This window comes from Mchenga conophoros, linkage group LG7, assembly GCF_057382185.1.
Source record: "Mchenga conophoros isolate Kocher_MC1m ecotype Shallow Benthic linkage group LG7, M_conophoros_male_GT1.1, whole genome shotgun sequence".
Taxonomy (NCBI): domain Eukaryota; kingdom Metazoa; phylum Chordata; class Actinopteri; order Cichliformes; family Cichlidae; genus Mchenga; species Mchenga conophoros.
The window spans coordinates 16917470-16943762 of record NC_140532.1 but is presented as its reverse complement, the minus strand read 5'-3'; the positions used below and the strand labels follow the sequence as shown (position 1 = coordinate 16943762).

At 42.0% G+C, this 26293-nt stretch overlaps 2 protein-coding genes across 3 annotated transcripts; both read left to right on the top strand.

The window, feature by feature from the left end:
• The first annotated feature begins 12 nt into the window (after nt 1-12).
• Nucleotides 13-7485, top strand: LOC146569918 (uncharacterized protein C3orf20-like). Of its 2 annotated transcripts, XM_085282601.1 has the most exons (17): nt 13-221; nt 302-396; nt 512-948; nt 1268-1324; nt 1399-1498; nt 2236-2442; nt 2578-2727; nt 2876-2990; nt 3741-3866; nt 3944-4015; nt 4227-4398; nt 4680-4899; nt 5613-5693; nt 5782-6139; nt 6266-6382; nt 6955-7097; nt 7256-7485. In XM_085282601.1, exons 1-17 carry the CDS (start codon nt 165-167, stop codon nt 7299-7301), a joined length of 2553 nt encoding a protein of 850 aa, XP_085138727.1. In that variant the 5' UTR covers nt 13-164; the 3' UTR covers nt 7302-7485. The 2 variants fall into 2 exon arrangements, with proteins under 2 accessions (XP_085138727.1, XP_085138726.1); XM_085282600.1 differs by having other exon boundaries at nt 1268-1306; nt 6955-7485.
• Nucleotides 7486-8005: 520 nt separating this feature from the next.
• Nucleotides 8006-23908, top strand: LOC146569917 (FYVE, RhoGEF and PH domain-containing protein 6-like). Its single transcript, XM_085282599.1, has 20 exons — nt 8006-8450; nt 9081-10935; nt 13923-14061; nt 14325-14392; nt 15666-15696; nt 17256-17407; nt 17867-18023; nt 18132-18219; nt 18751-18801; nt 18931-18989; nt 19081-19152; nt 19876-19944; nt 20237-20320; nt 20422-20501; nt 20674-20776; nt 20900-21046; nt 21140-21328; nt 22609-22737; nt 22830-22969; nt 23068-23908. Exons 1-20 carry the CDS (start codon nt 8438-8440, stop codon nt 23102-23104), a joined length of 3663 nt encoding a protein of 1220 aa, XP_085138725.1. The 5' UTR covers nt 8006-8437; the 3' UTR covers nt 23105-23908.
• Nucleotides 23909-26293: the final 2385 nt, after the last annotated feature.

Sequence of the window (26293 nt, the reverse complement as noted above, 5' to 3'; positions counted from 1 at the left end):
AACGCGAGAAGTGCGTATCCAAGCAACAAGGCGAGAACATGAACGGAGAGGGGGGTATTTGCTGGAGTGAAATGTTGATCTTGAAGCACTTTTTCTCAGCTAGGTTACTTTTGCTTTGCTGCAAAGAGATACAGTGTGGGGGATTTCTCCCTTTGTAACGGGAAATGAGTTCTTCTGGTGGGACAGAAGGCAGACGGGGGCCCTTTTATTTCTTTGATCAGGTGAGGTGAGGATGCGTTTTGCTGACTGTGTAGTTTAAAAGAAAGAGCACAACTTTTACCGTCCACTTGCCTCTCTGCAGCCAGCAGGACGAAATCGAGTTAAAGGAGAGCGAGGAAACATTTTACATTTGAGTGTGATAAATGGAGGAGCACAATTCGAGGGCAGGATACGAAGGTAATTAGAGGCTTGCACATTCTGACAGAGATGATCTGCTGTGGGAGCATCCGAAAAAAGGAGGAGGAGAAGGAAACGTGGTTTACTGTAAATAACCTGTCTTATTTTCTCATAGTAATCTGGAGGAGAACGAGGGAAGGGAGGAAGAAGGCGATAAACCTGGCACATCGTCTGCTTTAACCCTGAACGGTTCGATCGAGGCATACAAGCAAGCAGCGCCTCAGTTATTAAATGAATTGGCTCGCCTGCTTTGGCAGCATAGGTGGGCTGATGAGAGGCGTCTTCCTCACGGGGTTGTAAATATTCTGAACTGCTCCTGGCACGATCTGACTGCAGGGGCGCTGCGTTCAAGTCCCAAACTGACTGACAAGCTACCGAAGTCTGTGGGCTCCCCGAAGCTGCAGCAACCTCCCCGCCAGGTGTCAGCCAGCGGCCGGGAGGAAACGGCAGAGGAGAACCCGTGCGCAGCAAGAAGTGCTGGTTTCACAGGGAGAAAGTCGCGAGCCAAACTAAACCCACATGTGAAAAAGAGCGAGCCAAGATGCAGTAGAGGTAAAAGAAATAATTTCAGGCACATTTCTGTGGCCATAAAAACACTACAAGGGAAGATAACATACCAGGAAGGTATCCATCTAATCCCCCCCCCCAATTGGACCTTTCCAACAGCCCATACTTGTTCAGTCTTCTTTTGTGAGGCATGTAGAAACTGAGATGTAGCTCTTGTTTTTTTTTGTTTGTTTGTTTGTTTGTTTTCTTTTTGCAGTTTCTCTGAGCATTGCACTCTGAGTTTGGAGTGCATTTACGTGAAATTCCTTGGAAATTGTATTATAATCCTTCTAAGACTAAGTTTCACATTCTTGCTCTTAAACAGCTCGCAGCTCCACAGCAGCCACTCCCTCCATCTCATCCAGTAAGTGTAAACATGCAGGTATGACATGCAGCTGCAGCACTGCGTAGATGACTCTGTCACTGCCTCCGCTGTGTCGTGTGTTTTGTGTGCAGGTTTGATCGCTCAGCCTAATCAGGCCTCCAGTGATGTGCTGAACAGGATCAGTGTGTATCAGTGGGTGGTGGAGAGACTGCAGGGAGCAAAAGATCCAGAGTGAGTTGTCAGCGTCTGTTTCTGCATTAATAGCATTTGCATTTCCAAATGATCAGATCCTGTTGGTCGGCTGATCTGATGAATCCATTTTGATTGAATTTCAGGCTATTTTACATTTGGTCATCAGTTACTGAAATCCTTATCTGGTTAAAGCAATATAATTCAGTACTTTCACATGCATTGTTTAATATACGTTAAGGTCCATAGGCTTTTGGACAGTGACACATTTATTTGTAATTTTGCCTCTGTACACAACACAGGGGATCTGAAATCAAACAGTCAATATGTGGTTGAAGTGCTGACTTTTAGTTTTATTTCAAAGGGTTTGACAAAGGTTGCACATAAACTGTTTGGAACTGTTTGATGGTCAAATGAGGTCGATTCCCTCTTTATCTCATGACTAATTGGGCAGATAAAAGATCTGGAGTTGATTTCAAATGATGCAATTGCATTTGATAGTTTTTCATTTAAATTCTCAATATGAGGTCCAAAGAAAGGTCAGTAAAAGCAAAGGCCATCTGAAGATGGGGAAAAAACAAACCTATCAGAGACGGAGCAAAAACTTTAGGAGTAGCAAAATCAACAAATAGAACAACACCAAAAGATGACGGCTTATTTCCATGGTTCAAAAAAACCCCTTCACAACATCTAACCCAGTCAAGAACACTCACACGAAAACGACAAAAGTCACATTTGTCCAAAAACGTTTACACTTAACCGTATTTTTTTTAACGTAGAAAACTGCCAACAACTGAGCTGGATCCGAACGAACAGCTTATCCTCCGTCACTATGGGGATACGAAGGCTAACGTGACACGCAGGAGAAGAAAGGACCATCCTTCCTCTTTAGTCAACGGGATGCCACAGATACCAGAAGTGAAACAGCAGGATCCTGCCCGGCAAAAACTGCACTACAGGATCAACGATGGCTCCTCATTCATATAGTATCATCTTTTTCTCATCATGTTTATTCATAAAGATTTCAATTTTAATGAGTGTCCAGAATTAAAGGCGGATTTGGGCATATGGAAAATGTGTCACTGCTGCTGACCTTATGACCTGTAATTGTGGCCCCTCAGTTACCCATCTGGTTGCATGGCAGTGTGCCAGAGTCACTCAGGCCTGCCCTGCGGAGGCTTCTATACCAATGTGTTCACTGACAGCCAATTTCCCACCATCCTCGCGACTATTACAGCATTTGGGCGCGGGGCCGTCACGCGTCCTCTCAGGTGAGTGCATGCCAGGTGGCTTCCATTCTTTTCATTTTTTTTTTCTTACTGAAAAATATGAAGTAACATGTAAAAATACACGTATAACAAAATTCTGTTGCACATGCTTCGCCTGTTTGTTTTAAATCTTTTGTAACTGTTAATGCAGCTCGGCCGTCACAGCACTGTGGGACCAGAACGGTGGATTCGTGTGCGATATTTACGGAAACAAAACTAAGGAGTGGAGTTGGAAGCCATATCACAGGGAAAAGATTGCAATACAGGTGGGGTCTACGAATTAATCTCCTCTCGATGTTGTTGTTGCTATTCTCTCATCAATAAACTGAAAAATTCGGAGCAAAAGTAGCCAGAGACACACAGGAGGAACTGGCAGTACAGTGTGTACTTATATTTCTGGGGAGGCAGCTGATTGATTTTTTTTAAATTGAATTTCAATGAAATAATAAAAACATTTTATGCAGCACTCCTCATTTTGTTAGGCAAGAATGCTTTTACATCTGAAAAACCTTTAAAAAATTACTAAGTTGAAAATAAATATGAATATTACATTTTTTTTTAGCAAACTATCTAAATGATTTTTGGTCCCTGTGGTTTTTGCCTTTGGAATTACATATGCTAAATCATATGTTATGGTACTATAACCACAAGAGACTTGGAAAAAAATCATAAAAATATGATGGGGGAGTTTTGTTGTCAATGTTATACTTTAGGGTTCAGGATATATAATCCACTCTCATGCACATCAGCTCACTTTGTAGGGTTTCAGTGGGGTTTGCGGTTACGATGTAGCTACGGTGTAGATTTCCTACTCATGCATAAATCCCAGCAACACTAACTGTCTCTGACAGGACGTAGAGATTCATATTTTATTGTCTGCAGGGTTTCTTTGCTTTAGATTGGATCGTTTCAGGCGACAAAGACAGGAGGACTTGCTAACTCTTTATGCCACTTTGCTGTTCTTTAGGGTTTTCATTTTCTAATAACCGATAAAAGTGTTTGCTTGTCTCCTGCAGATTTCTGATCACGTGTCTGTGAGTCTGTCCAGCGGTACGTCTGCAGTGCTCACCTTCAGGTGTGAAAATGAAACCGCCCAGCTTCCGCTTTCTGCTCGGTCTCACCTTAATCAGCCAAAGGAAACAGTAAGATTACATTGTTTTTCACCTTGATATTGAGGAAGCTAAAATATTTCTCTGTAATATCAGTTCTGCATTTGCAGTCTTATTTGAAGACTCGGGAAACGTTTATTTCTGATGCTGCTCAAGACCTCCTGTATCCCCCACTGACACATGTAAGACACTTTTAATGATCAGATGATTGTGTCTGAGTGGAAAAGTGACACAAACAGTGAATCAAACAGCTGATTAGATAAAGAGGAGCAGTTAGCTTAATAGCCACCAGTGCGTTTGTGCACAAATAGTCGGTGGTTGCTGTGTATAGAGCAGCTAGCTAAATGCTTTACATAACATAATCTACCATGCGCACATAATGTTGTGTGGCAGAAGTCGGTGTGCTCTCGGGATGCTCTCCAGATGGTGAGAGAAGGGAAGAGGCAGGAGGAGTCGTCAGCACACTGGAAAAGAGGAGGTCATCCTAGCGGGACACTGATCAGGCTTCAGCAAAGAGTACACAAAACCGTGGAAGATTGGTTGGACTGTTATCGTGTGGCTGTCGGTACTTACACGCTCACAGCTTCCAAACATAGCCTCTCTAGCTTCTCTGACATTCACCCTGTTCTCCCCACATGTGATAAAACTGCAACAGCTGGTTGTAACATCAAGAAAACCTGACCTGGTCGGAGCTGCTTGGAATAGTTCAATGAAGCAAAAAGTTACAGGATCACTTTATCCTGCAAACTCGACATTATTGAATAGTTCCATGAGGATCTTGTTCACGGTCATCTGTGCAACTCTGTATCTGTGTGCATTTCTGAGTGACCTCTTCCTCTCCTTCAGGTATCAAGTGTCCTGGCTCAAAGCGGATGCCAGATGCCCCACCGAGGACCAGGCCGAGAAAAGAGGCACAGTCAGCTGCTCTGCCCTCTGTGAAGCTACCTGAACGAGTAAATGCTAACCCTGTCCAGCCGGAGGATAGCAGAGATGAGTTTCGGGAGCTTCACGGACACCTGTCGCAATCAGCCGAAAGAGCGCCGGACTTTCCCGTTGTCCTGCCTAGGTGCACGCTAAAGCCATTTCCACACACAAACTCTGAACAATGTTATGTTAGGAGGATCAGGTCAGGACATTTTCTGACATTTTCAGGAGATTTTGCTCTTCAGTCGATTTCCAAAACTGCTAGAAACAGGACACATGGCACCCGATGGTGCTCTGTAAATTCACTGGGCAAATACCTTCGCTACTCTCACAGAGATGAAATTAAACATTACACAGTCTTCACCCTGAAGATGTAGCAGTTTGAAAAACATTTAATGAGTTGGACATTTTCCTCCCGACATACAGCTCCACTGGGCGACATTTAGAAGGGCTCAGTGCTCCAGTGGATGTGTGAAAATGATGTGACATACAGCGATATCTGGATGTTTCTACTCTGGATAACTTAACCAAGTAAACACACTAAAGAGAATTTATATATATTATTTATTTATCCAGGTAAAAGTCTCATTGAGATTTTAAAATATGTATTTTTCATGATGGACTTAGCCGAGAGGCCAGCGGGGACAAAAACTGCTTTACAGTGTATGGATTACCTGCTCAACCAGCGAGTTATAACGGCACCTGCTTTAGTTATTCTTGAGCTGCAGTAACAGAAACACATTGCGGAGCAGTTTCAGTGCTTCACTTGTGCTACACTTGCACTAGATCTTTGCTGCATTATTGAAAGGCACACTAAAGAACAGTTTAACTTTTTTTTGACCTGTTTGTTGTCAGGACACCTAGAAAGCCTGAAAAGAAGGAACGTGGATTCACGCAGCTAGGACCCCTTCGGATTTACGGGAGCATCAAACCAGAGTAAGACCAGACGCTCTAGTTTGATGAAAAAAGTCAATTGCTACATGTTTTAGTAGCCTTATAAAACATCAGATTCCCTGTCTCCCAGGTCAGTTTTTCTTCCAAATAATCCCGAATTGCAGATGGCCGCCGTCACCCTCCTTCCTGCAGTGGCACCGTTCCCCCCCTCTGTCCCCCTCACAGTGTGCCCGGATCTACTCAGAGCGGCACTGCTGGGGGAAGGGCAGCGGAGGAGCTGCTGCTGCAGCACTAAACTAATGCCGGTAGTGACAGACCTGGAGTATGATGCTCTCATTATGGGCCAGCCTCCACAGAGTCAACAGATCCTTGTTGTGTGTGTGACTTGTCCACGTCAGCCTGTCGACACGCACGCAACGCTTGGCCAGGACTCGCTGGAGTATCTTTACAGGAGGAAGAACAAACACAGAACATCGCCTTGCACTCAGGTGTGAATCTAGGCAAAATAAGAGTTATGTTAGTGATACTGAGGCACATTTTCAAGGGTAAAAACAGTGTTGCTTAGAGCCAGTCAGATTCAGTAACAGGTTGATTTTTTTTTTCTTAAAATCCAGTGTCAGATGGACTCTTTTCGTGTGGTGAGGTATGAAATAGAAATGGAGAATCCCTGCTACGAATCCAAGAACATCCTGCTGCGCCAGCGACACAGAGCTGCTCCCGGCACGGTCCTGGTCAGTAAACCTACTGCAGACTTGTCCAAAAGCTGCATGCTATGCAAAGTGCACGCCTTCATGGTCCCCACTGGGTGGCAGCAACAAGCACCGCTCCACTACTTTCCCCTGATGTCCAAACATTCCTGTAAAAGTATTAAAAGTATTAAAAGTAGGAAATACAAAAGGGAGCTCTAATGACAACTGCTTCAGTGACGTTTGCTAACGTCCTTCACTATCAAACATAAAGGTCTGAGTTATAGTCACATGACACACTGTCAGCACTTAAATAATGTAGGTCAGCAGGCCCTACTCAGAAACTCTGAAAGCACATACATTACAAATAACAGGATGTGGTGTCGCATCAACGCCAATCTGTGTTGAAATCTAAAGCTTAAAAATAACCTCATGATGTATGACCTTTGTTGTGAAACGTTTTTGTAAACCACTTCTCTGCAGAAAAAAAAAAAAAGCCCTCCCTGCTTAACATTTTTACATGTGGGGAGGGTAAAAATAACTGCAGTGGGGGACTGCAGAGGCGTTTTCTTCCACTTTCAGACGTGTAAAGTACTTTTTATATGCTCATGTGATAGATGTATATCAGAGGGAAGCTGCTGTTCGCGGGCTACATATGCAGCGATCACAGCTTCTCAGCCAGGGTCCTTGAAAAGCAAATCTCCAGAAGCAGAAGAGACTACAGATTAGGTCTGATTCTCCCTTCAGACTACAAGTTCAGGTATTACTCCACAATCCCCTCTGATTTGATGTCCTGTAAGCCAATGAATCAAACTGGTTATTGCATACTGGAACACATCACCACAGAACCACAAATAACAGAAGTTGGCTTTCTAAAGCTGAACACTTTACTGGTGTTCTTCCAATCTTTGCACACAGTGATTCCGTGAACACTCCTGCGGCTGCAGACACAGCACTAACCTGAGGCGACGACATCACGCCGAGCCCTTCACAGAAAAGGGAAACGGCGAAGGCAATGTAAAATTGTCATCAACATTTACGTGAAATTCGGACGGATTTCTCTGTGGAATAAAAAAATGAAACTGAAACATAACATGATGCTTGAGTCCTTATTTATATTATCAATTAAGTCTTCACTTTCCCTTCTTTAAGATATGTAACCCCTCTGCAGGGACGGGAATCACACTGCATCATTCCAGCAACAGACCAAAACGCCCTCCCTTCCCTTGTCTTGTCACACACTCGATATTCCTCCATGAAATAAAACATGGATCAGGGGCAAGAGATCTGCCACAAGTTCCTGGATTCAGTGAGTTTCGACTTGGCCAAATAAACATGGCAAAAAGCAACAACTAATCCATTATTTATATTCAATCCTTCATATTATTCACCAAGTCAAGCTGTCAGTCATCTGACTTTCTTTGTGACTTCCTGTAAATAACTAAATGCAGAATCAACCTGCTGACACAAGGAGGGAACTGATGGGAAATATATATATATTTTTCAAGTATTTCTTCCTCTGCGTAAAATATGTGTTACAAAGGAGCTGCTGGCTTCCTGGCATAATTTTGGCTTCTTAGTCATACCATTAATAATAGAAAAGATGATGTAGGAGGAAAGATATGCGTGCATGGCACCTTGCAAAATTCCTGAGCAGTCATGAGCCAGCGTTAAATCTTACTACAAGTCAGTGTTTATTGTTTCCGCGTGGAGAAGAGATTTTACAGTGTGACAACTCATAATAATGCCAATTTGTGGAAGATTTGGATGCAAAGATTGACTCTGGCCGTCTGTGGCTCCTGGGGGGCCTCTAGTGGATCGTCCTCGGAAACAAAAAGGAAGCTCGCGGCTATTGGCTGGCTACATATCGCAGAACATCAACAGCCGGTGCGCCAGAGAGAAGAACTTGTTTGCGGCGGAATCACGTGTGCCGCTCGGGTTAAAATCAAAGAAAATGTCGATTATTTGACACATTATGAATCGATCTGAACTTTATCCGGATATGAAGGACTTTTGTCTTCACTGATTTATTTATTTATTTTTAATATAAGGACCGGAAAACAATAAAGAAAGAAAAACAGAAGCGAAGTGAGTGGAGCGATGATGAACTCAGGTAAGTTCCCCGTTCGATGACTTTTCTGGTTTATACGTGAACACGGTGAGCTTATAATGGCTAATCGGGAAATAGTAAATGCTCAGAGATGTACTTCTATACTGTAGTTCAGCATGTTTTTTCTTTCTATTCCTACACAGTATAAATCTCACCTGTTTAGGTTTAGCCTGCTCGGTAGTCATTTAAACAGCATAGCTCTAAATGAAGTTACATTTGATTATCTCGAGTTTTGTATTGATTTTGTTCGCAGTCAGCAGTTCAAACTGTGTCTTGTTGAACAGGGAAATATTTGAAAACAACGCCTTGAAAACCCTGCTTGTCAACAGGCTTGCCTTTTACTGCTTCTCCCACTCTTCATCTCCCACCTGCTAATCCCCCACTTTTGCGTGTTGACGCGAGCTATTAGTTGGAGTAATGTGCTGCTACATAGAGGGGCAAACATAAATCATGTGATATTTGAACCCTTGGAGAGGTTGTTTATGATGTATACCAAGGTTAGGATCAGCAGTGAAAGAAAACACAGTCATTACATTATAGTCAGGGTTACAGTCATTTAGATGTTGTTTTCCCTCAGAGGAAATAACTTTACCTCAAGTCCCAACTTCATATATTTCATTTCTCTATTCCCAGGCATGCATAAGCCACCTGTGGCCCCTAAACCAAAGCTGCCTTACTACGAAAGTCCACGGCAATCTCCTTTGATCCCTAGAAAAGGTGGCCTCTCGCAACCATCTCCTGGCACGCAGATGAAGGTGAAACCGGCGCTAGCCCCCAAACCCTGCCCCTCTAAATTCAACACTCCTGTGGAAGAGAGGCAACCTGTCTGGACGAGCCCACGTCAGACATCTGCGTCGGATACCCCCCAGACTGTAGGTCGCCTTGCTTCCCAAAATGGACTGCCGCACGAGAGCAAAAGGCCTGACTGGGATTACGTTGTTCCTATTTGTCTGTGCAGCAGTGACAACTGCACGTGCGTCAATTCTCAAGGCACCCGCAATCATAGCAGAGAGAAAATAAACAATGAATACTTCAGAACAACGAACGCCTCTCCCACCCATACTCACTATCAGTCTGTTCAAGACGAACATGCTATTTACCAAAATGTCACTGTAAATACTAATATTTCCCGTCCTAAGGTGGCTTTTCGGCCGACTTCTCCTCACAGAACGCGGGGTGATGAGGCAAATGATGGAATTCTTGACGGTGTACCTGGACAAGTACCAGAGGAAGATGCTCTCAGTGTGCCACGACCCAAACTAATCCCAGCTCCCCCTAGGAAGCCCAGTCCTATCCCTGTACCACAGAAACCCAGGCAAGCTGTTCAGGACCATAAGGAAAAGGGGGAGAAGGGGAAGGAAGAGTCTGTAAGCCAAGATGGCAGAGAAATAAACACCAAAAATGTGGCGGTGTCACCAGACAGGAAGGGCACATCATCACTGTCTGTCAGTGCACCTGAAAGTGAAAAGAAACTGCCAGCTTTTCCGTCAGTGAAAACTTGTCCCCCTCCAGCTGCTCCACCCAAGAAAAAACCTTTTCTGTCTGAGCTCGAAAAAGTACTGAGCTCGGCTCCTCAGGCAATTCCAAAGGACGTGAAAGGGGAACATCTCGATTGGGGCCGTGGCACTTATGAGATGGATTTCTCCGCTAAAAAGAATAATAAAAAGATTCAGAGGAAAGCAAAGGGTGATGAGGAGGAAGCTTGTGGCATTTTGCATAGTCAGCAGGCCCTCAGCCAGCCTGTTGCCACAGTGGAGAAAACTGGGATGGGTAAAGTACCTCCAAAGAAGCCCCAGAGAAAGAAGCTGCTGAATCAGAATAAGGGATCATCTGAGGAGAGAGCAGCAAGGGAGTTTGAAGGACACGGGAAAAAGAAGGAGCCGCCTCTGCCTTCCACTGACAAATCAAGCGGTAACCATCCAGCAGCTGAAGTTAATAGGCATTCTCGCTCCAGTGTGAGCAAAGCCAAGTCCTTCTCCGGCGCTGACATCATTCGCTCTAAAAAAGTACAGAAGACAATTTCTTTCCGGAAACAACCCTTGAAATTATCAAAGAGTAGGTTACCCAGGCAGACGGAAAAAGAAGACCAGTTCCCAGACTACACTCCCGATGATAATGAACTAAGTGTTGACAACGACGAAGACCTATGGCAGAACTATCCCGAACGTAAATTCTCCGCTCCATTTACTGAGTTTGAGCAAAATGTGGACGGAGAAAATGAAGGAGAAGTTGTCCCATTTGAGGACAGCCCTGTGTATGAGGAGATATCAGACCTCGCCAATGTGGAAAATTCAGGGCCATATCCTCAGGACCCCCACTCACAGCCTAAACCATGGCAGAGCTCAGTTTACACTGACCCACAGGGCTTATACTTACACCCTGACTCCTCGGAGAGCTCGGTGTATGATAATGAGGGCATTTATGAGGAGCAGGATCCATATATGTCCCTGGAGAAAGACCACCAACAGACACCAGCACTCTGTGACAGGTAGACCTGATGTACTCGACTACCTCTAAACCTGATTTATTTTTAACAGCACGTTCTTCATTGTGTCCTGAAATTTCTTTTAAACAACCATTCATCTGCAAAATATGTTTCTGATGACAGAGGGCGAAAAGGAAGAGCGCAGAGGGCCTTCGCATTGTTTGTTTTTCTAATTCCTGTCAGGGTAGTTTGACAGGTATGGTGTGCTTGCATAGCCTTGACACACTGACTTAAACTACACAAATTTAAAGTATAAACATGTTGTTATTATTACAGGCAGAGACAAATCTTTAGCCTAGAAGGGAAGAATACATACTAGATCAATGCAATCCACATTTCTGTGGTTTAAGAAGCGCTTTCACAGTGTCTTTGTGTTTGCAGCTCTGCGGTTATCTGGTGTTAGGAAGACGCTAAAACGACACCTGTTTCTCTTCTTAAAGGCTCAGTTCAATAGAGTGGAGGTGATAGAATTAAAAATCTGCTGCTTAAAGAGGAAACCTTTCATCAGAACTCAATATAAGACTTTATTTTTCATTTTACAATGATTATCCGTTATCAGTCCATTATCAGGGACTACAACATCTAGTCCTTTTACTGAATAGTTAGATTTGTTTGTTTTCAAACCAAAAACCTACAATCCCAACTATAACTACCTAATGCTAAAAAGTATATATGTTTATAAAACTGTTAGTGATGTGTGCATTAGGGGAACAAAAGGAGTTTCTGGCCTTTGTTCACAAATGTGCGGGTGGTGACGTGCTTATGCTTCTCACAAAATTCCCGTCAGATTCATGAAGCGTGTCCACTGGCCAGTTTTGTTCTGTAGTGACTTAGAATAATCTGCAATCTGCATGCCATGATCAACACTAAGATGTAATGAAGAAAGTGATGATGGTGATGCATTAAGTTAGTACTAAATAAATAAGGGGTGAAAAAATGGAAACAGTAGTGTCAGAGGAGGAAGCCACAAAAACAGCAACACCTTTCAAAACTGTTTCAGATAATAGAGCTGATGATTAGTATTTTCCTGGAGACTAGGGTTTAAAAATCAGTCAAACAATAAACATAGAAAAGACTTTGCATGAACAGACCAGAACAAAATGAAGGAAGGAGCGTGCGATCTATCAGCTCAAGATTAAAAAAATAAAAAAAGGCACTACACTTACTGGAAAAACATCCTCCAGCATGCACGCGACATTGCCAACCATCATCTTATCATTCATTGAGAAGAAGTACCTGACCAGGATAAGATATACTTAAATAATCATAGTAACTGGAACATTTGTTCCAAATGTGTCATGTGTGAAGGACGAGTTTTGTTTGGTCTTTGTATTGGTTTGTTAAACTACTATATGTTGAGTCACTGTCTACTCTTGCTCCCATTTTCTTAACATTTAATCTAATTATTGTCCTCTGTCATTAATTTAATTCTATTAGTGTTTTATTTTGTTTCTGTCATTTTGGAAAACTGTAAATAATGGCTAATGAAAGTGTTACCGTGGCACGGTGTTGTGCTGGACAGCACTGTCATCTCATAACAAGCAGCTCCTGTGTTTGATCCACGGGCTGGCCGCTCTTTCTGTGTGGAGTTTGCATTTCCTCTCCAGGTACTCCGCCTTCCTGCCAGAGTCCAAAGACATGATCTTAGGCTATTTAGTGATTCTAAACTGGCCATAGATGTGAATGTGACTGTAAATGGCTTTCTTGCAATATTTTAGTGACTTGTCCAAACAATTGCCGTCTCCCCTCCACCTTCAATCCTAAATTGAATCAGTGGAAAACGGATGGGTGAAATATTTTTGATCATCAACATTATTAGTGGTAGTTGTAGTAAAGTTTTAAGATGTGCTTTCTATTATTTGTTCCTGAACATGTTCTAACTTTGTTTGCAGATTATGAACAAATTCAGCTGAGAAAATATCACAGATTTGTGCATTAAATCTGTTTATGTACAGATTTGTGTTTGCACTGTTAGATATTGCGCCGTTTCTGCAGATCTACATACATTCATCATAAGAAGCAAATCAGTGCTAAATAGATACGTTTTTACTTTTTTGCACTCTTGTTGAACTGACCCTTTTTTATTCTTTTCTGTTTTGTTTTTTTTAAATGTTTCTGAGTTTGCGTCTTCATTGGCTCCAGTTTTTAATTTATTTATTTTTTTCCTGTGTGTATATTCCCTGAAGTAATCTTTGTAGTAATCCTGTTAGTAGGCAAAGAATTTCACATGTCTGGTTTTGAATGAGCAGTTTTGCAGAAGTCAGCTGGATAACAGGATTACAGTTTGTGTAACTGTACACGCTGCCTCCAACAGCTTAGCATGTCGCAGCGCTTTGGTTCAAACACTCACATGTTGGAAACACGTTGGCTCATAGCAGAGACCGCTCACTGCGAAGTACTACAGCGGTTGTAAAGGGGGCACAGACCCTTAGCTTTGTCTGCTTTCTTTCTTTGTAAGTTTTGTTCAGGGAGGTGCCTTCTGAGAATCCTCTGGGAATTGTGGCATTTTAGACATGCGGCGCATCTTTGGCACAATTTCCTGTTAGCTGTTCATGTGAAGTCCTGTTAAAACTGCTGACGATGACGGTGCCTTATTTCTGAGTTCTGTGAGCAGATGTAAAAAGATGCAGTAGGAGTAGGCTTGTGATTGTATTGATAATTAGATTTAACATTTAAAGGTGTCAAGTCCTCCCTTTCCTGTGTGCATTTCTATGACTTTTAATAATAAATGCTCCCATATAAGAAATTCTTGGGATTAAATGCTGAGGAGAGTTTTTTTTTTTTTATATCAGAAATCTTCCTCATTCTTCTGAAATTCCCTTCCCCTCGCTCGTGTGCCATGTGTATTTTAAAGGTGTGTCAGCGCCTTTCAAATGCAGAATAAATGCCTTCAGATAGTTGTGTGTCAAGACTACCTGCCCTGTTTGTGTTTGTCGGTCCCTGTTTTGCTCTTTGACTAACACGTGTTTCTGACTTTTTTTTTTTTACAGAAGCTCCTTTGAAAAAGACATTGTTCTTGAGGTGCCGTTTGATGATGACTTTATCCAGACCACCTCAGAAGACGAAGGCGAGAATGACAGCAGCTCTGACTCAAGTAAAGGTGACCCTGAGCAGCCAGAGGAGAAAACGGTGAGGAGCAGAAGCTGTTAGATCCTGACAGGGTTTGCTCATTGCAGGAATTTCAAGGATGCAGGCAAAATAGTCCTGCAGGGGAGAACACGCCTTCCTTTAACAAGAAAAACAAAAACATTTATAGCATCATCCTCATGCTGTTTCTAATAGATTAATATATTATTATTGCATCTTGTACGTCTGCTGCGAGCAGTGTGTGTGCTACATTTACTGTACTGTTTTATTCAAACTGTACTGTTTTTATTGATTGTCTTCATCAGACGGCGAGTGAAAAGAAGAAAAACAAGATATTCAACATTGCACAAGAAATTATGACCTCTGAGAGTGTGTGAGTGTCCTTTTTTCCCCTCATTTGCATTTCTTGAACTCCACGTGTGCACATAGTCTAGGATAATTTTGCCCAGATTTTGGGATGTCTGTCTCTCAGGTTTGTTGTGGGTTTTTGTAGATTAAAAGTTTCTCTTGGTGTTTGCAACATTAACTTACACACTGGGGGGAAAAGACTGGAGAAAAAGCCATTTAACTAAACATTTAACTGTTAAGAAGTGTAAATTCAACAGTACATCTCAGTTTTTCTACATGAAATATTAAAGAAAAAGTTCTAGTAGCTCATCATCCAGATCATCTGGTGTGTGTCTTGTATTGTTTAACTATATTATATGTTGGAATTAGTCGGACCTGCCTTGCAAGACTGCAGTTGGTCCCGAATGCTGCAGCTCGCCTTCTGATGCAAACTAAAAGATGTGAACGCATTTCCCGGTGCTTGCCTCTTTCCACTGGCTCTCTTTTCACTTCAGAACTGATTTTAAAATGTTATTGTTGATTATAAAGCTATGAATGGACAGGCTCCTGGGTATTTGTCTGACCTCTTGCAGCCTTATGCGCCCTCTAGATCTCTTAGAACAAATGATCTTTTGCTTTTAGCCATACCAAGGTCTAGGCTGGTTCACAGAGGCGATCGAGCGTTTGGGTCGTAGCGCCTAAACTGTGGAATAATCTACCCCAACACATCAGACAGGCTCCTACTGTCAATCAATTTAAATCTCATCTAAAAATACATTTGTATCCACTGGCTTTTAATACAGTATGAGAGGTACTTGGTGCTAATAATAAAAGTTACTTGGTACTAGTTATTTTGGATTTCTGTACAGCACTTTGGTCAGCGTTGCTGTTGTCATTAAATGTGCTATATAAAAAAAAAAAACAAAACACTACTTTGGTGTAGTATGAATGGCAGTGGGGGAGGTCTTTCTCCATAGGGAAAGCTGTAAAACGTGAAAGTACAGTTAAATGATCAAAATCTATGAACTCCTTCACATTTTGCAAAGCCTTCCAGCGGGCCTGACTGGAATCTTTGTCAGGCTGATTCTGGCCCCTGGGCCATATGTTTGACACACTGCTCCACTTGCACCCAACAGATGGTAGAGTCTTGCAGAATCTGTGTGTAAGCGCCTGACTGGAAAAAAACAAAACAATTTCCATTCACCTTCATTGTAATGGGTAGACACACATATATGTCAAAACCTCACAAAACATGATGATGTATTGTTGTATGGAGGCAGCGATTGCGTAACCATTATAACTGTATTTTGTTTTTCCAGGTTTGTTGACGTCCTGAAGCTGCTTCATGTTGTGAGTACTTCCACATGTCACCTTTTAAACAAAAGCAACCACTGTGTTTGCCATGAAAAGAGCTGTGGGTATATATTTGAGCCAGTGCTGGTCTAGTGTCGGAGCCCACATTCTCCATATGTGTTTGATTTGATCCTCATAGAAGGGCAGAATAGACTTTTCGCCGTCCTTCTGGCAATAAAAGGTTCTTATTGTAACACTATACTTGCTCTGAATGATACACAGTCGCGTTGTTTTAACCGCTGCCAAAAAAAATGATCTGATTCCTATGCTGTACTTCCCCTGCAGTGTTTGCTGTGCGACAAGAAGGGAAGAACAATATTTTTTATGTGTCGTCCAACCAGTCTAACCAAGTCTTTGCCAACCCACTCTTAGATCGGTGAAGTAAAGCACTCCCTATCTCTACGAGAATCTCCACATCTGCTTCTGTTTGTTTGTTGAGTCGCTTTTTCTTGACAGTTCATCATATCTGCTCAGGAAGAGGAGATGTGATAAATTCAGGAATTGCAGTGTTAAGTGTGAGGAAATTTGATCAGGGCTGGTACGTAAGATGTAGTAGCCTTGAGTGACGACTCCCGTCTATGACTGTATAGCATACACGGGAAGCGCTCGAGTCTCCGTGGATTGCACATTTGTGAAGAACAGATCAGATGAAGTTCAAAGCAATGTTGAAGTGGCTTTCTATTTTACCCAGCTCTGTCAGGTACTCAAACGGACATCAGCACTCACCACAGCATGTGTATTCTATCTGATTTATCTGGTAATGCATATTCTTAGATGCTCTCGTTTTCGGGATCTAAATGCAGACAATAAAAGCTACTTTGATTTAGCTGCTTTGTTTGTCTAACCCATGTGTTATAATGGAAACGAGATAACCAAACTGGCCTTTTTCTCAACAAACGTCACACGTTTGTTACCGCTGACTGTCTGCAGCGTAGTCTCGTGAAACGTATATGCTTTTAATTTTTTTTTTCTGCTACATCCTTCACCATGTGAGCCGCCTCCTACACTGTCAGCTGTTTTTTTTTTTTGTTTTTTTTTTTTTTTTTTTTTTTTTAAAGTAGGAGGAAATCGCACGTTAACCACAGGAGCTCTCTGCTGGGTACATGGTCTGTTGGCAGTTTTATTTGCCATGTGTCGCTATAAACCACCAGAAAGCGAACCATAAATGGTACCCTCAGTGTTTGCTGCTCTGTATTTATTATTTCTTTGGTCCTGATTTTATTTTATAAGAATGACAGTGCGTCTTTTGTCCTGTCTTGCCCCTTTAACCCCTAACCGGTCACAGAGGATGGCCGCCTCTCCCTGAGCCTGGTTCTGCCGGAGTTTTCCAGTTAAAAGGGAGTTTTTCTTTCCCACTGCCACCAAGTGCTTCCTCATATGGGGTCATTTTATTTTTGGGGTTTTCTCTGTGTTATTGTAGGGTCTGTACTTTGCAACATAAAGTGCCTTTAGGCAGCTGTTGTGATTTAGCACTATGCAAATAAAACAGAATTTAATTGTCTTTTAAGAATGCGCTTAAGCTGTGTCCATCTGACTTTTTATCTGTCTATCAACAGGACTTCCGTGATGCAGTGTCTAAAGCCTCTCGCCAGAGTGGGAAGCCTGTGATTGAGGACCGTCTTCTAAACCAGATACTGTACTCCCTCCCACAGCTCTACGAACTCAACCAAAACCTCCTCTCCGAACTGAGACAAAGAATAGCTAAATGGTATAACAAAGTTTTTTATTTATTTATTTTTTTTACTGAGAGCTTTACATGTGCTCTTGTTGCCGATTGGGAGCTAAACCATGCAGTAATAACTGATAGTCTTCAGAGGAAGAGGGATGTTTTTATGTTTTAACTCCATACTAATGCCCACGGTCTTAAATCAAGTCACGATACCTATGTGGTGCCGTTAGTGCCTGTTGAAAGTGTGGTTAGTCGGGTAAAGAGGAAACTCAGAACATTGGTGATTTTTTTTCTGTTCATGATCCACAAGGAAGTATTCAAGCTCTGGGTAAGAATATATATTTTCACATGTTTTTGATTATTCATTTACTCTATAGGAGAAAAAATAGATACTATAAAACAAAAGTATGGACCAAAGTATGCCCCCCCCCCACCTAATCACATAGATGGATCGAGGAACTGACCAGTGTTTTTCTTTTCGCTCTGTTTTGTTTACAGGAACGAGAATCCCCAGGTAGCAGACATTTTCCTGAAACAGGGGCCCTATCTGAAGATGTACTCGACATACATTCGTGAGTTTGACAGGAATGTGGTTCTCCTGGATGAGCAGACTAAGAAGAATCCAGCATTTGGCGCAGTAGTACGGGAATTTGAGGTAATGGTGCTCAACCTGTTCTGTGTGTAAGTGTCTTTGCTCCCTTTTTCAAAAACAAAACAAAAACCATTAAATGTTGATTTGGTTTTGTTCTCTTTTTTTGTTAAGGCTAGTCCACGCTGCGCCAGCTTGGCTCTGAAGCATTACCTGTTAAAACCTGTACAGAGGATTCCTCAGTACCAGCTGCTACTCACAGGTAAACCTGTAAATAAAGAGTCATTGAAATAGATCTTTTATGTTTCTTATTTAATACTTAAAGGTGAGTTTAACTTAAGTACAAACTCAGCTCACTGTTGTAGTTTTGGACTCCTAAACTGTACACGTTGGCGCAGCCTTTGATGTCTCATCTCAGGCATCATGCTGCCCTCTGGTGCTTATTATGAAAATCTTTTGTGCTCCTTCTTGACTCCTTGTATAATAAGGCTTTTGAAGTAGGGTCCGAATCAGATTTGGTGACATAACATAAGCTTCAACAAGAGTGAGCTTGTGGATTCACGAGTCTGGTTAATCGGTCAGTGCCAACATATGATGAATGTTTCCCACGTCACTCTTGTATAGCTGCGTTACGTAAACACCTGAAGACCTTTTCATCCAGGATTTAAGTTCTGAATCATTCCAGGAATTGGATATAGAGACTGAGCCCTTAACACCCATTTGCGTACTTATTGATCACTTGTTGTGGTTACACTGTTGATAGCAAAACTTAAATGTTTTTATTTTGTTTTAGATTATCTAAAAAACCTGCCTGAAGATGCAGATGACTACAAAGACACAGAAGGTAACGACATAACCTTTATTTTTATTAATTTCTTTAAACCTGCAGATCCGTAAATATTCTTGATGGTGTTAGTGGAATGGAAATATTTCATGTCATGTGTGTGACAATTACAAATTTGTGTCCATTCAGCTGCCCTTGCTATAGTGAAAGAGGTGGCCAGTCATGCAAATGACTTCATGAAACAAGGGGTGAGAGCAAAATAGAAATTTCATGATAAGCAATCACATGGTAAATCCCTAATACACGTTACTTACACATTCCACTCGTTTTTTTTCTCAGGATATCTTCCAGAGTTTGATCCGTGTCCAGTGCCGTCTGATTGGCAACCATGAGATTGTCCAGCCTGGCCGGGTGAGGTCATAAAGCTTTTGTAAGATTTTGTACGTACACAGGCAATGTCAATGTAGGACAAGCAAAGGTTGTGCTAACACGGATGATGTCTCTCTGATTCTAATGTCCCAGTGAGCCATCACGCTTTTCCAGCATGAAGGACTCTGGGAAAAACTGAAGCAGCTAAACTGGTTTCCCGTTAGGCGATACATACTGTACTCAAGCAGGTGTAACCACCAGAGTCTGGTTTATTTGACTATGCTTGGGCATATTTAACTGAGTTGTTCCACTTGGTGAGAAAGTGGGAACGCAATGTTTCCTCAGTTGAGATTAACAATATGTTTTGCAAGAGTTTCCTGGGCTGACGTAGGCAGCGTTAACGTAGCATGTTATTTATTGATGGGCGAAACTGAAGCTCCCACACAAGCACTGGGACACCATGAAAACAGCACACGGGAGTGTGCCTGAGTCCAGGATGTTCTTGCTAACCACTCAGCCACCATGCTGCCACGTGATTATTAAGGCGGGCTGCTAATATTGACCTTCTCTAGGCCATCAATTGGAGAAAATAATGAACTTCAAGCTCTGCAAAGTACTTTTCTTCACATGTTGCACGAAGAAGTTCTGGATAAAGAAAAGGCAGTGAGAAGAGTGATAAAGTAAAATATGGGGAGGGATATTTTTTGCTAATTTACACTTTTGTGATTTCTCCCCCCCCCCCCCCCTTTTTTTTTTTTTTTCCAGATATACCTTAAAGAGGGGATCTTGATGAAGCTGTCGAGGAAAGTTATGCAGCCCAGAATGTTCTTCCTGGTATAGTCGATATTTCCTTTTATGTTTTCATAACCAAATCACAATCGAACAGCAGTGTTTCTGTCATGTGCCTCCACTCATGGTTCCCTTCCTAGTAAAACATGTGGTCATACATTCTGTTGAGCTGATATAAGGAACTTGGCTTGATTAATAGATTTAGCTTCCATGGTGCTCAGATGTCTTTCGACATTTGTTTGATATTTTCCCCACATTTTTATGATCTTATTACTGGTGTATTTGAGACTCGATGGTCATGACAGAATGAAAATGTTTCATGTCATTTTCCATTTAGTTTAACGACATGTTGCTGTACACCAAACCCGTTCAGTCAGGCCAGTACATGTTCAAAAACACGCTGCCCCTCAGAGGAATGAAGGTGAGAACTCATTCTTATTCTGTTTGTCAATTTTCACATTTTCTCACATCACGAGATCATCTTTATCCTGGCATCACGGCTCACAGTGAAAATAATTACAGGTTAGCAAACCGAGTCAAGAGGCCTATCAGAACGAGCTGAACATCGTGAGCGTGGAGCGCTCTTTCATTCTCTCCGCGAGGTAATGATCAGAAATGAAAGAGGCCTTTGTAATTTAAGATGGTGTGTTGTTGTTGTTGTTGTTGTTATTACATTTTATTTCATTAGTGTATGTTCTTCTTTTTTGTTTTTCTTGAATCTATTTTGGGGTTTTTTTGTTTTTTTTACATATGCTCTGTTTTCTCTTTCTGTAGCTCGGCCGAGGAACAGGACGAATGGCTTGAAACGATTTCCACAGCAATCAGTGAACACATCAAGAAGACGAGCAGCTTTACCCCTGGCAAGCCTCGAGATGTGGTAAGATCACTTAAAAAAGTACATCTCCGGCTGTTGCAATATGTGAGCAACATTTAACATTGTATGAGCAGCCACTAAAACTCCTGTGTGCCTTCATTTTTTTTTTGTACCACTCATATTCAGCTGGATGGCACTGATGTTGGCGATGGTGCTCCTTTGGGATCCAAAGCCCCCATATGGATCCCTGACAAGCGGGCCTCCATGTGTATGGTCTGCACCTCCAAGTTCACCCAAACGTGGAGGAGACATCACTGCCGTGCGTGCGGAAAGGTGAGGCATCAGTTGTACAACATGCTTACTGTCCAGAATGAGGGAGAGATGGAAGGGCAAAAAAAGTAAAACTTGTGCTTTATTCTTCCACAGGTTGTGTGCCAATCTTGCTCCTCCAATGAATTCCCTCTCGAATATAAAAAGAACAAGTTTACTCGAGTGTGTGACCAGTGTTTCCAAGTTCTTTTGGAGCAGAAAGGCGAACAGACCCATCAACTTGGAAAAAGAACTGCGTTTACTTTCCACAAAAAGCAGAAGTTGATACCCGCAACCCTCAAAGAGGTAGTTCATATGTCGCCCTCATCTGTATACACTTTCCATTACAACCTTATTACTGCAGTAGTTTATTTATTATTCACAATAGAACAATAGAAAAAATTTTGGACTGCTGGACTTTCAAGAGAGGGATGTTGTCCCATTTTTGTCTGATATAGGATTCTAACTGCTGAACAGTCCTGGGTCTTCTTTAACGTATTTATTGTTTTATGGTGCTTGAAATGTTTTCAGTAGGGGACTGTTGATGTATGCAGTTTAGCATTTTCTTGCTGAAGTATACAAGGTCTTCACTGAAAAAGATTTCATCTGTATGGGACCATATATTGCTTTTAATACCTCTCAGCATTAATAACGGCTTTTCAGATATGCAAGCTGCAAATTCCATAAGCTCTTGTGCGACCCCCCCCAAACCATCAGAGATCCAGGCTTTTGTACTGAATGCTAATAAGGCAGGGGTGTCCAACTCCAGGCCTCGAGGGCTGGTGTCCTGCAGGTTTTAGATGTGTTCTTGATCCAACTCAGCTGATTTAAAATTACCTCCTCATAAAGTTCATAAAACCTGCAGGACACCGGCACTCGAGGCCTGGAGTTGCCTACCCCTGGACTAAGGGAAAGCAGAAAACTGTTCCGTGGACCCCACCAGAGGACCAGAAGACCCCTTATTGCAGGGGTGCCCAACTCCAGGCCTCAAGGGCCGGTGTCCTGCAGGTTTTAGATATCACCCTGGGTCAACACACCTGAATCAAAAGATTAGTTCATTACCAGGCCTCTGGAGAACTTCAGGACATGTTGAGGAGGTAATTTAGCCATTTGAATCAGCTGTGTTGGATCAAAGACACCTAAAACCTGCAGGACACCGGCACTCGAGGCCTGGAGTTGGACACCCCTGCCTCAGTCCATTTTAAATGAGTTTTGGTCCAGAGAAGATGGCAGTGATTCTAGCTCATGTTCACATATGGCTTCTTCTTTGCATGATATATTTCTCCAGAATCTCTGAATCTTTTGAAGACTTTATGTATCCAGGTTAATTAGTTATAGAAAGTTCTTTCCAGCCTTTATTTCCCCCTGTTCCAACTTTTTGAGAAGTTTTGCTGCCATCAAATTTAAAATGAGTTAATATTTTTCATTAAATAGTAAAATTTCTAAACATTTAATGTTTTCAATTCTTGTTATAAAAATTTGGATTTAGAAGATTTGCATTCTGTTTATATTTACATTTTACAGTGTCCCAACTTGGCTTCATATAATGTTCAGAAAACTCATCAGACTGCTTTTACTTTGTAAAGGTGACGGCCAGCACAGACGACTCCTCTATGAGTGGGTACCTGCAGGTGTCCAAGGTGGCTAAAAAGCACGGGAAGAGGTTATGGTTCGTCATTAAAGACAAGGTCCTGTACAAATACGCAGCAAGTGAGGTAAAGTCTTCTACTTGTATTAATAAAAGCTCAGTATGGCAGTTGGAACAAAGAGAATTATTGCAACGTTTGTTTTTCATTTCTTCATGCAGGACGTGGCAGCTTTGGAGAGTCTGCCCCTGCTGGGATTTGTTGTAAAAGCTGATTCCTCACAGACGTCGCAGTTCAAACTCTACCACAAAAACAAAGTTTACTACATTTTTAAAGCTGACAGCCCAGAGACTGCCCAAAAGTACTGTAGAGAGAGATGCTATTTATTATTGTATATAGTGACAATATTAATAATATTAAAATATTGTAATAATATTTTCTTTTTTCTTTTTTTAACAGATGGATCACGTCTTTTAAAGAGGCTGCTGTGCTTTAATATCTGCTGTGTGAAGCTGCTGGCTGTGCTTGCCTCGGCTGAAACTGTTTTACCTCAGTGCTCCCAGAAATCTGTAAACAGCATCTGGAGTCACCAGTTTTGTGCGTTTTGTTTTTATTGATTTTATTGTAATTACTGTAACTACTTTTTACATTGTTTTTAGAGCTCTCTTGTGGAGATGGGATTTACCCATTTTTATTTTTGCACAGTCACATGAATCTTTTCCACATGCATTTAAAAAGTTTAGGCTTCTATGTCAGAAATCCATTTTTAGACTTTAATTTTGGGTTATGCTTTTAATGCAATTGTCTAATGTCGTGCTTGGATTGCCATAGCACAGATTTGGTGAAAAAGAGAATTATCCATTAGTTACTGTGGACACGGCTGCTGTCATAACATGTGAACACACGTCTATCCAGCAGATTCCTAAATAAATTATGTGGGTATTTCTTGTGGTTTGAGAATGCTTTTTTTTTTCTTTTTTCTTTTCACACTTCATAAGTTACCATAGAGCACGTTCAGAGCAATGTTAAAACAATGTTCACTTCCTGCTTGGGTAAGAAATGTTTACTTTATCTTCTTAGACTGGAGTCTGCAATCTAAAGTCTCAATGATGTATTGGTGGAGAATTCACTGTTCAAACTGTCCCATAATGGGTTCTGCACCTAAGTCAATCAAATGGCTTCATATGATTATACCCTAAATATATATCTATGTAAATAGAAGTGATTGTAATTAGATTGACAAGAAATTAATTTTTACTGCTCAAATTCTGTCATTGTAATAAATCTTTATTTTCATGTGTTTATTGTTGTTGTATGTATGTTTGCTGAAATTATTCTTTTCCAACGTTAACGCTATACTTTACACCCAAATCACTTTTACTTTAAATGCTGCAAATTGACTGTACAGTTTAGTCACTTATATAAGTCCTCATGATGGATCTTAAAGGTTTATACTAGGGGTGCAACAATACTCGTATCGATATTGAACTGTTTGATACAGTGCTTTCGGTTCGGTACGCATATGTATGAACAATACAAAATTTGTAATTTATTTTATCAACTTTCCTTCTGACGATGCTGTCTGTGTTGAGCGCTCAGTGGATCTGCGCTCGACAGTGCAGCCTAGGCGGAGTAGTCGAACGCAGATCCACTGAGCGCTCAACACAGACAGCATCGTCAGAAGGAAGAGCGCAGGGCAAGCTAGCGAGACAGAAGTTAAGCTCTCCTTGCAAGATGGACCTCCCCCACCCTCATTCAGATCTGGCGTTTAGAATTATTTTGGTTTTCATGTGAGGTATGACCCTGAAGGTAAGCGTGTCATGGACTAAAGTAAAACAGTATGTTGGATGTGCCAGCAATGCTCAATTACATGGGTGGGAACTAGTGTGTTAGCGCAGTTAGCTCGTTAACGTGTTGGCCGTCTAGCCCCACGCAAGGGCGATCAGGGGTAGCTCGTTAACGGAGATTTGCCGTGTTGTGGCGTTAACGTCATTTCAACGAGATTAACGCTGACAGCACTAGTGGGAACACAACGAATATGACTGCACATTTACGCCGACATCATCCTAGTGCAAAGACAAGTGGAAGCAGACAAAAACAACAAGCATGCATGCTACAAACTTTACTCGAGTCATTTAGACAGCCGTTAGCACATGATTCTCCTTATGGGGACCTGATATGTTTAATATTGTGGCAAGCTCAGACAAGGTGGAGACGGAGGTGTCGTTTGGTCTTGCTTCCCGTGAGCTAGCCAGGGAGCACAGCCATTTATTGACATTTGCAGAAGAACACTGCCGCTAGCTAACTGCTCAGTGCAACCGCACAGCAACAACAACACACAGGGCGCCCTCTGACCCCGGAAGGACACACCGTCGCAGCGAGAGGGCGTCACCCATCACTATGGCAACATAAACAAAACATAACTGTACAAACAGAACCCCGAACAGCCCTGACCCGCTACATAGCCCCCACCTATGGGGTCAGTCGTCCCCGACGACCCCATTACCCCACACAAAGTCCTGCAAATGTCCAGGTGCCGTCTTTTGGCGCACCGGCCGGTCAAGACCCGCGGGGGAAAAGTCACTCGGGTCAGAACATGGGGTGCCACCATCATCCCACTTCTGACACCAATGTGGCGAGCTTAGACAAGGAGGAGACGGAGGTGTCGTTTGGTCTTGCTTCCCGTGAGCTAGCCAGGGAGCACAGCCGTTTATTGATGTTGGATTGTGTGTCCACAGGTGTTTGTACTTTGCGTCGTAATAAAATGACGGTAAAAGGCTCCGCCCACTTCCTATCCATGTCTTACCATGCAACGACTCTGTGAATGGACTGGAGAAGTGTAGTGGTAGAGTCCTCCGTCAGGAATGAGATATGTGTGTCGACTTTTTATTCTCCCTTAAAATTATTATGCCATAACGCTGCACAGAGCAGCTCTGCTAACAATTGACATCTGCAGAAGAACACTGCCGCTAGCTAACTGCTCAGCGCGGCAACAGCACAGCAACAACAACACACAGGGCGCCCTCTGACCCCGGAAGGACACACCGTCGCAGCGAGAGGGCGTCACCCGTCACTATGGCAACATAAACAAAACATAACTGTACAAACAGAACTCTGTAATAAACTCTCTTTTCCAAAGATGAGTGATTCCTCAATCAGATAATTTATTTTTTTTAATTACTTTTGTTTCAGCAACATTCAATTTAAAAACTGTACTTTTGAGTTAAAATATATATTTATAATTTTAATAAATGACAAATTAAAAAGGCATGAACATTTTTTGTATCGAAAAAATATCGAACCGTGACACCAAAGTATCGAACCGAACCGAACCGTGAATTTTGTGTATCGTTGCACCCCTAGTTTATACAGTCTTTTGCAGATATCTTGAGTCACCCCTCATTTCATTACCAGAATTGCTCTTGAGCCATAGCTCTTCAGGCTTTCAGAAGGTCTTTAAAAGTGTCTTCTTTGGACATGTCTGCTTTTTCATTCATTTTCCGTCCAGTCCTTGTACCTAAATTTTATCATTATGTAACGGAGCCGGAAGGCTGATTTTATTTCCACAGTGTCGTTTTTTTAAAGGAAGGAAACCTTCCTCCAAACGGACAGAGCAGTGGAGCCGCCAAGGGAAAGCACACGATTAAAAAACTGTAGAATTAAAATATAATTTATTATATTTAAA

Excerpts from the sequence above, each read along its gene's own strand:
- LOC146569918 (XM_085282600.1), top strand. The coding sequence starts at position 165 with ATGAGTTCTTCTGGTGGGACAGAAGGCAGACGGGGGCCCTTTTATTTC. Across the intron at positions 1,307-1,398 it reads CACTCCCTCCATCTCATCCA|GTTTGATCGCTCAGCCTAAT; the intron begins GTAAGTGTAAAC and ends TTTTGTGTGCAG. Across the intron at positions 4,900-5,612 it reads TTTCCCGTTGTCCTGCCTAG|GACACCTAGAAAGCCTGAAA; the intron begins GTGCACGCTAAA and ends GTTTGTTGTCAG.
- LOC146569917 (XM_085282599.1), top strand. Across the intron at positions 18,024-18,131 it reads CAGTAGTACGGGAATTTGAG|GCTAGTCCACGCTGCGCCAG; the intron begins GTAATGGTGCTC and ends TTTTTTGTTAAG. Across the intron at positions 19,153-19,875 it reads AGATTGTCCAGCCTGGCCGG|ATATACCTTAAAGAGGGGAT; the intron begins GTGAGGTCATAA and ends TTTTTTTTCCAG.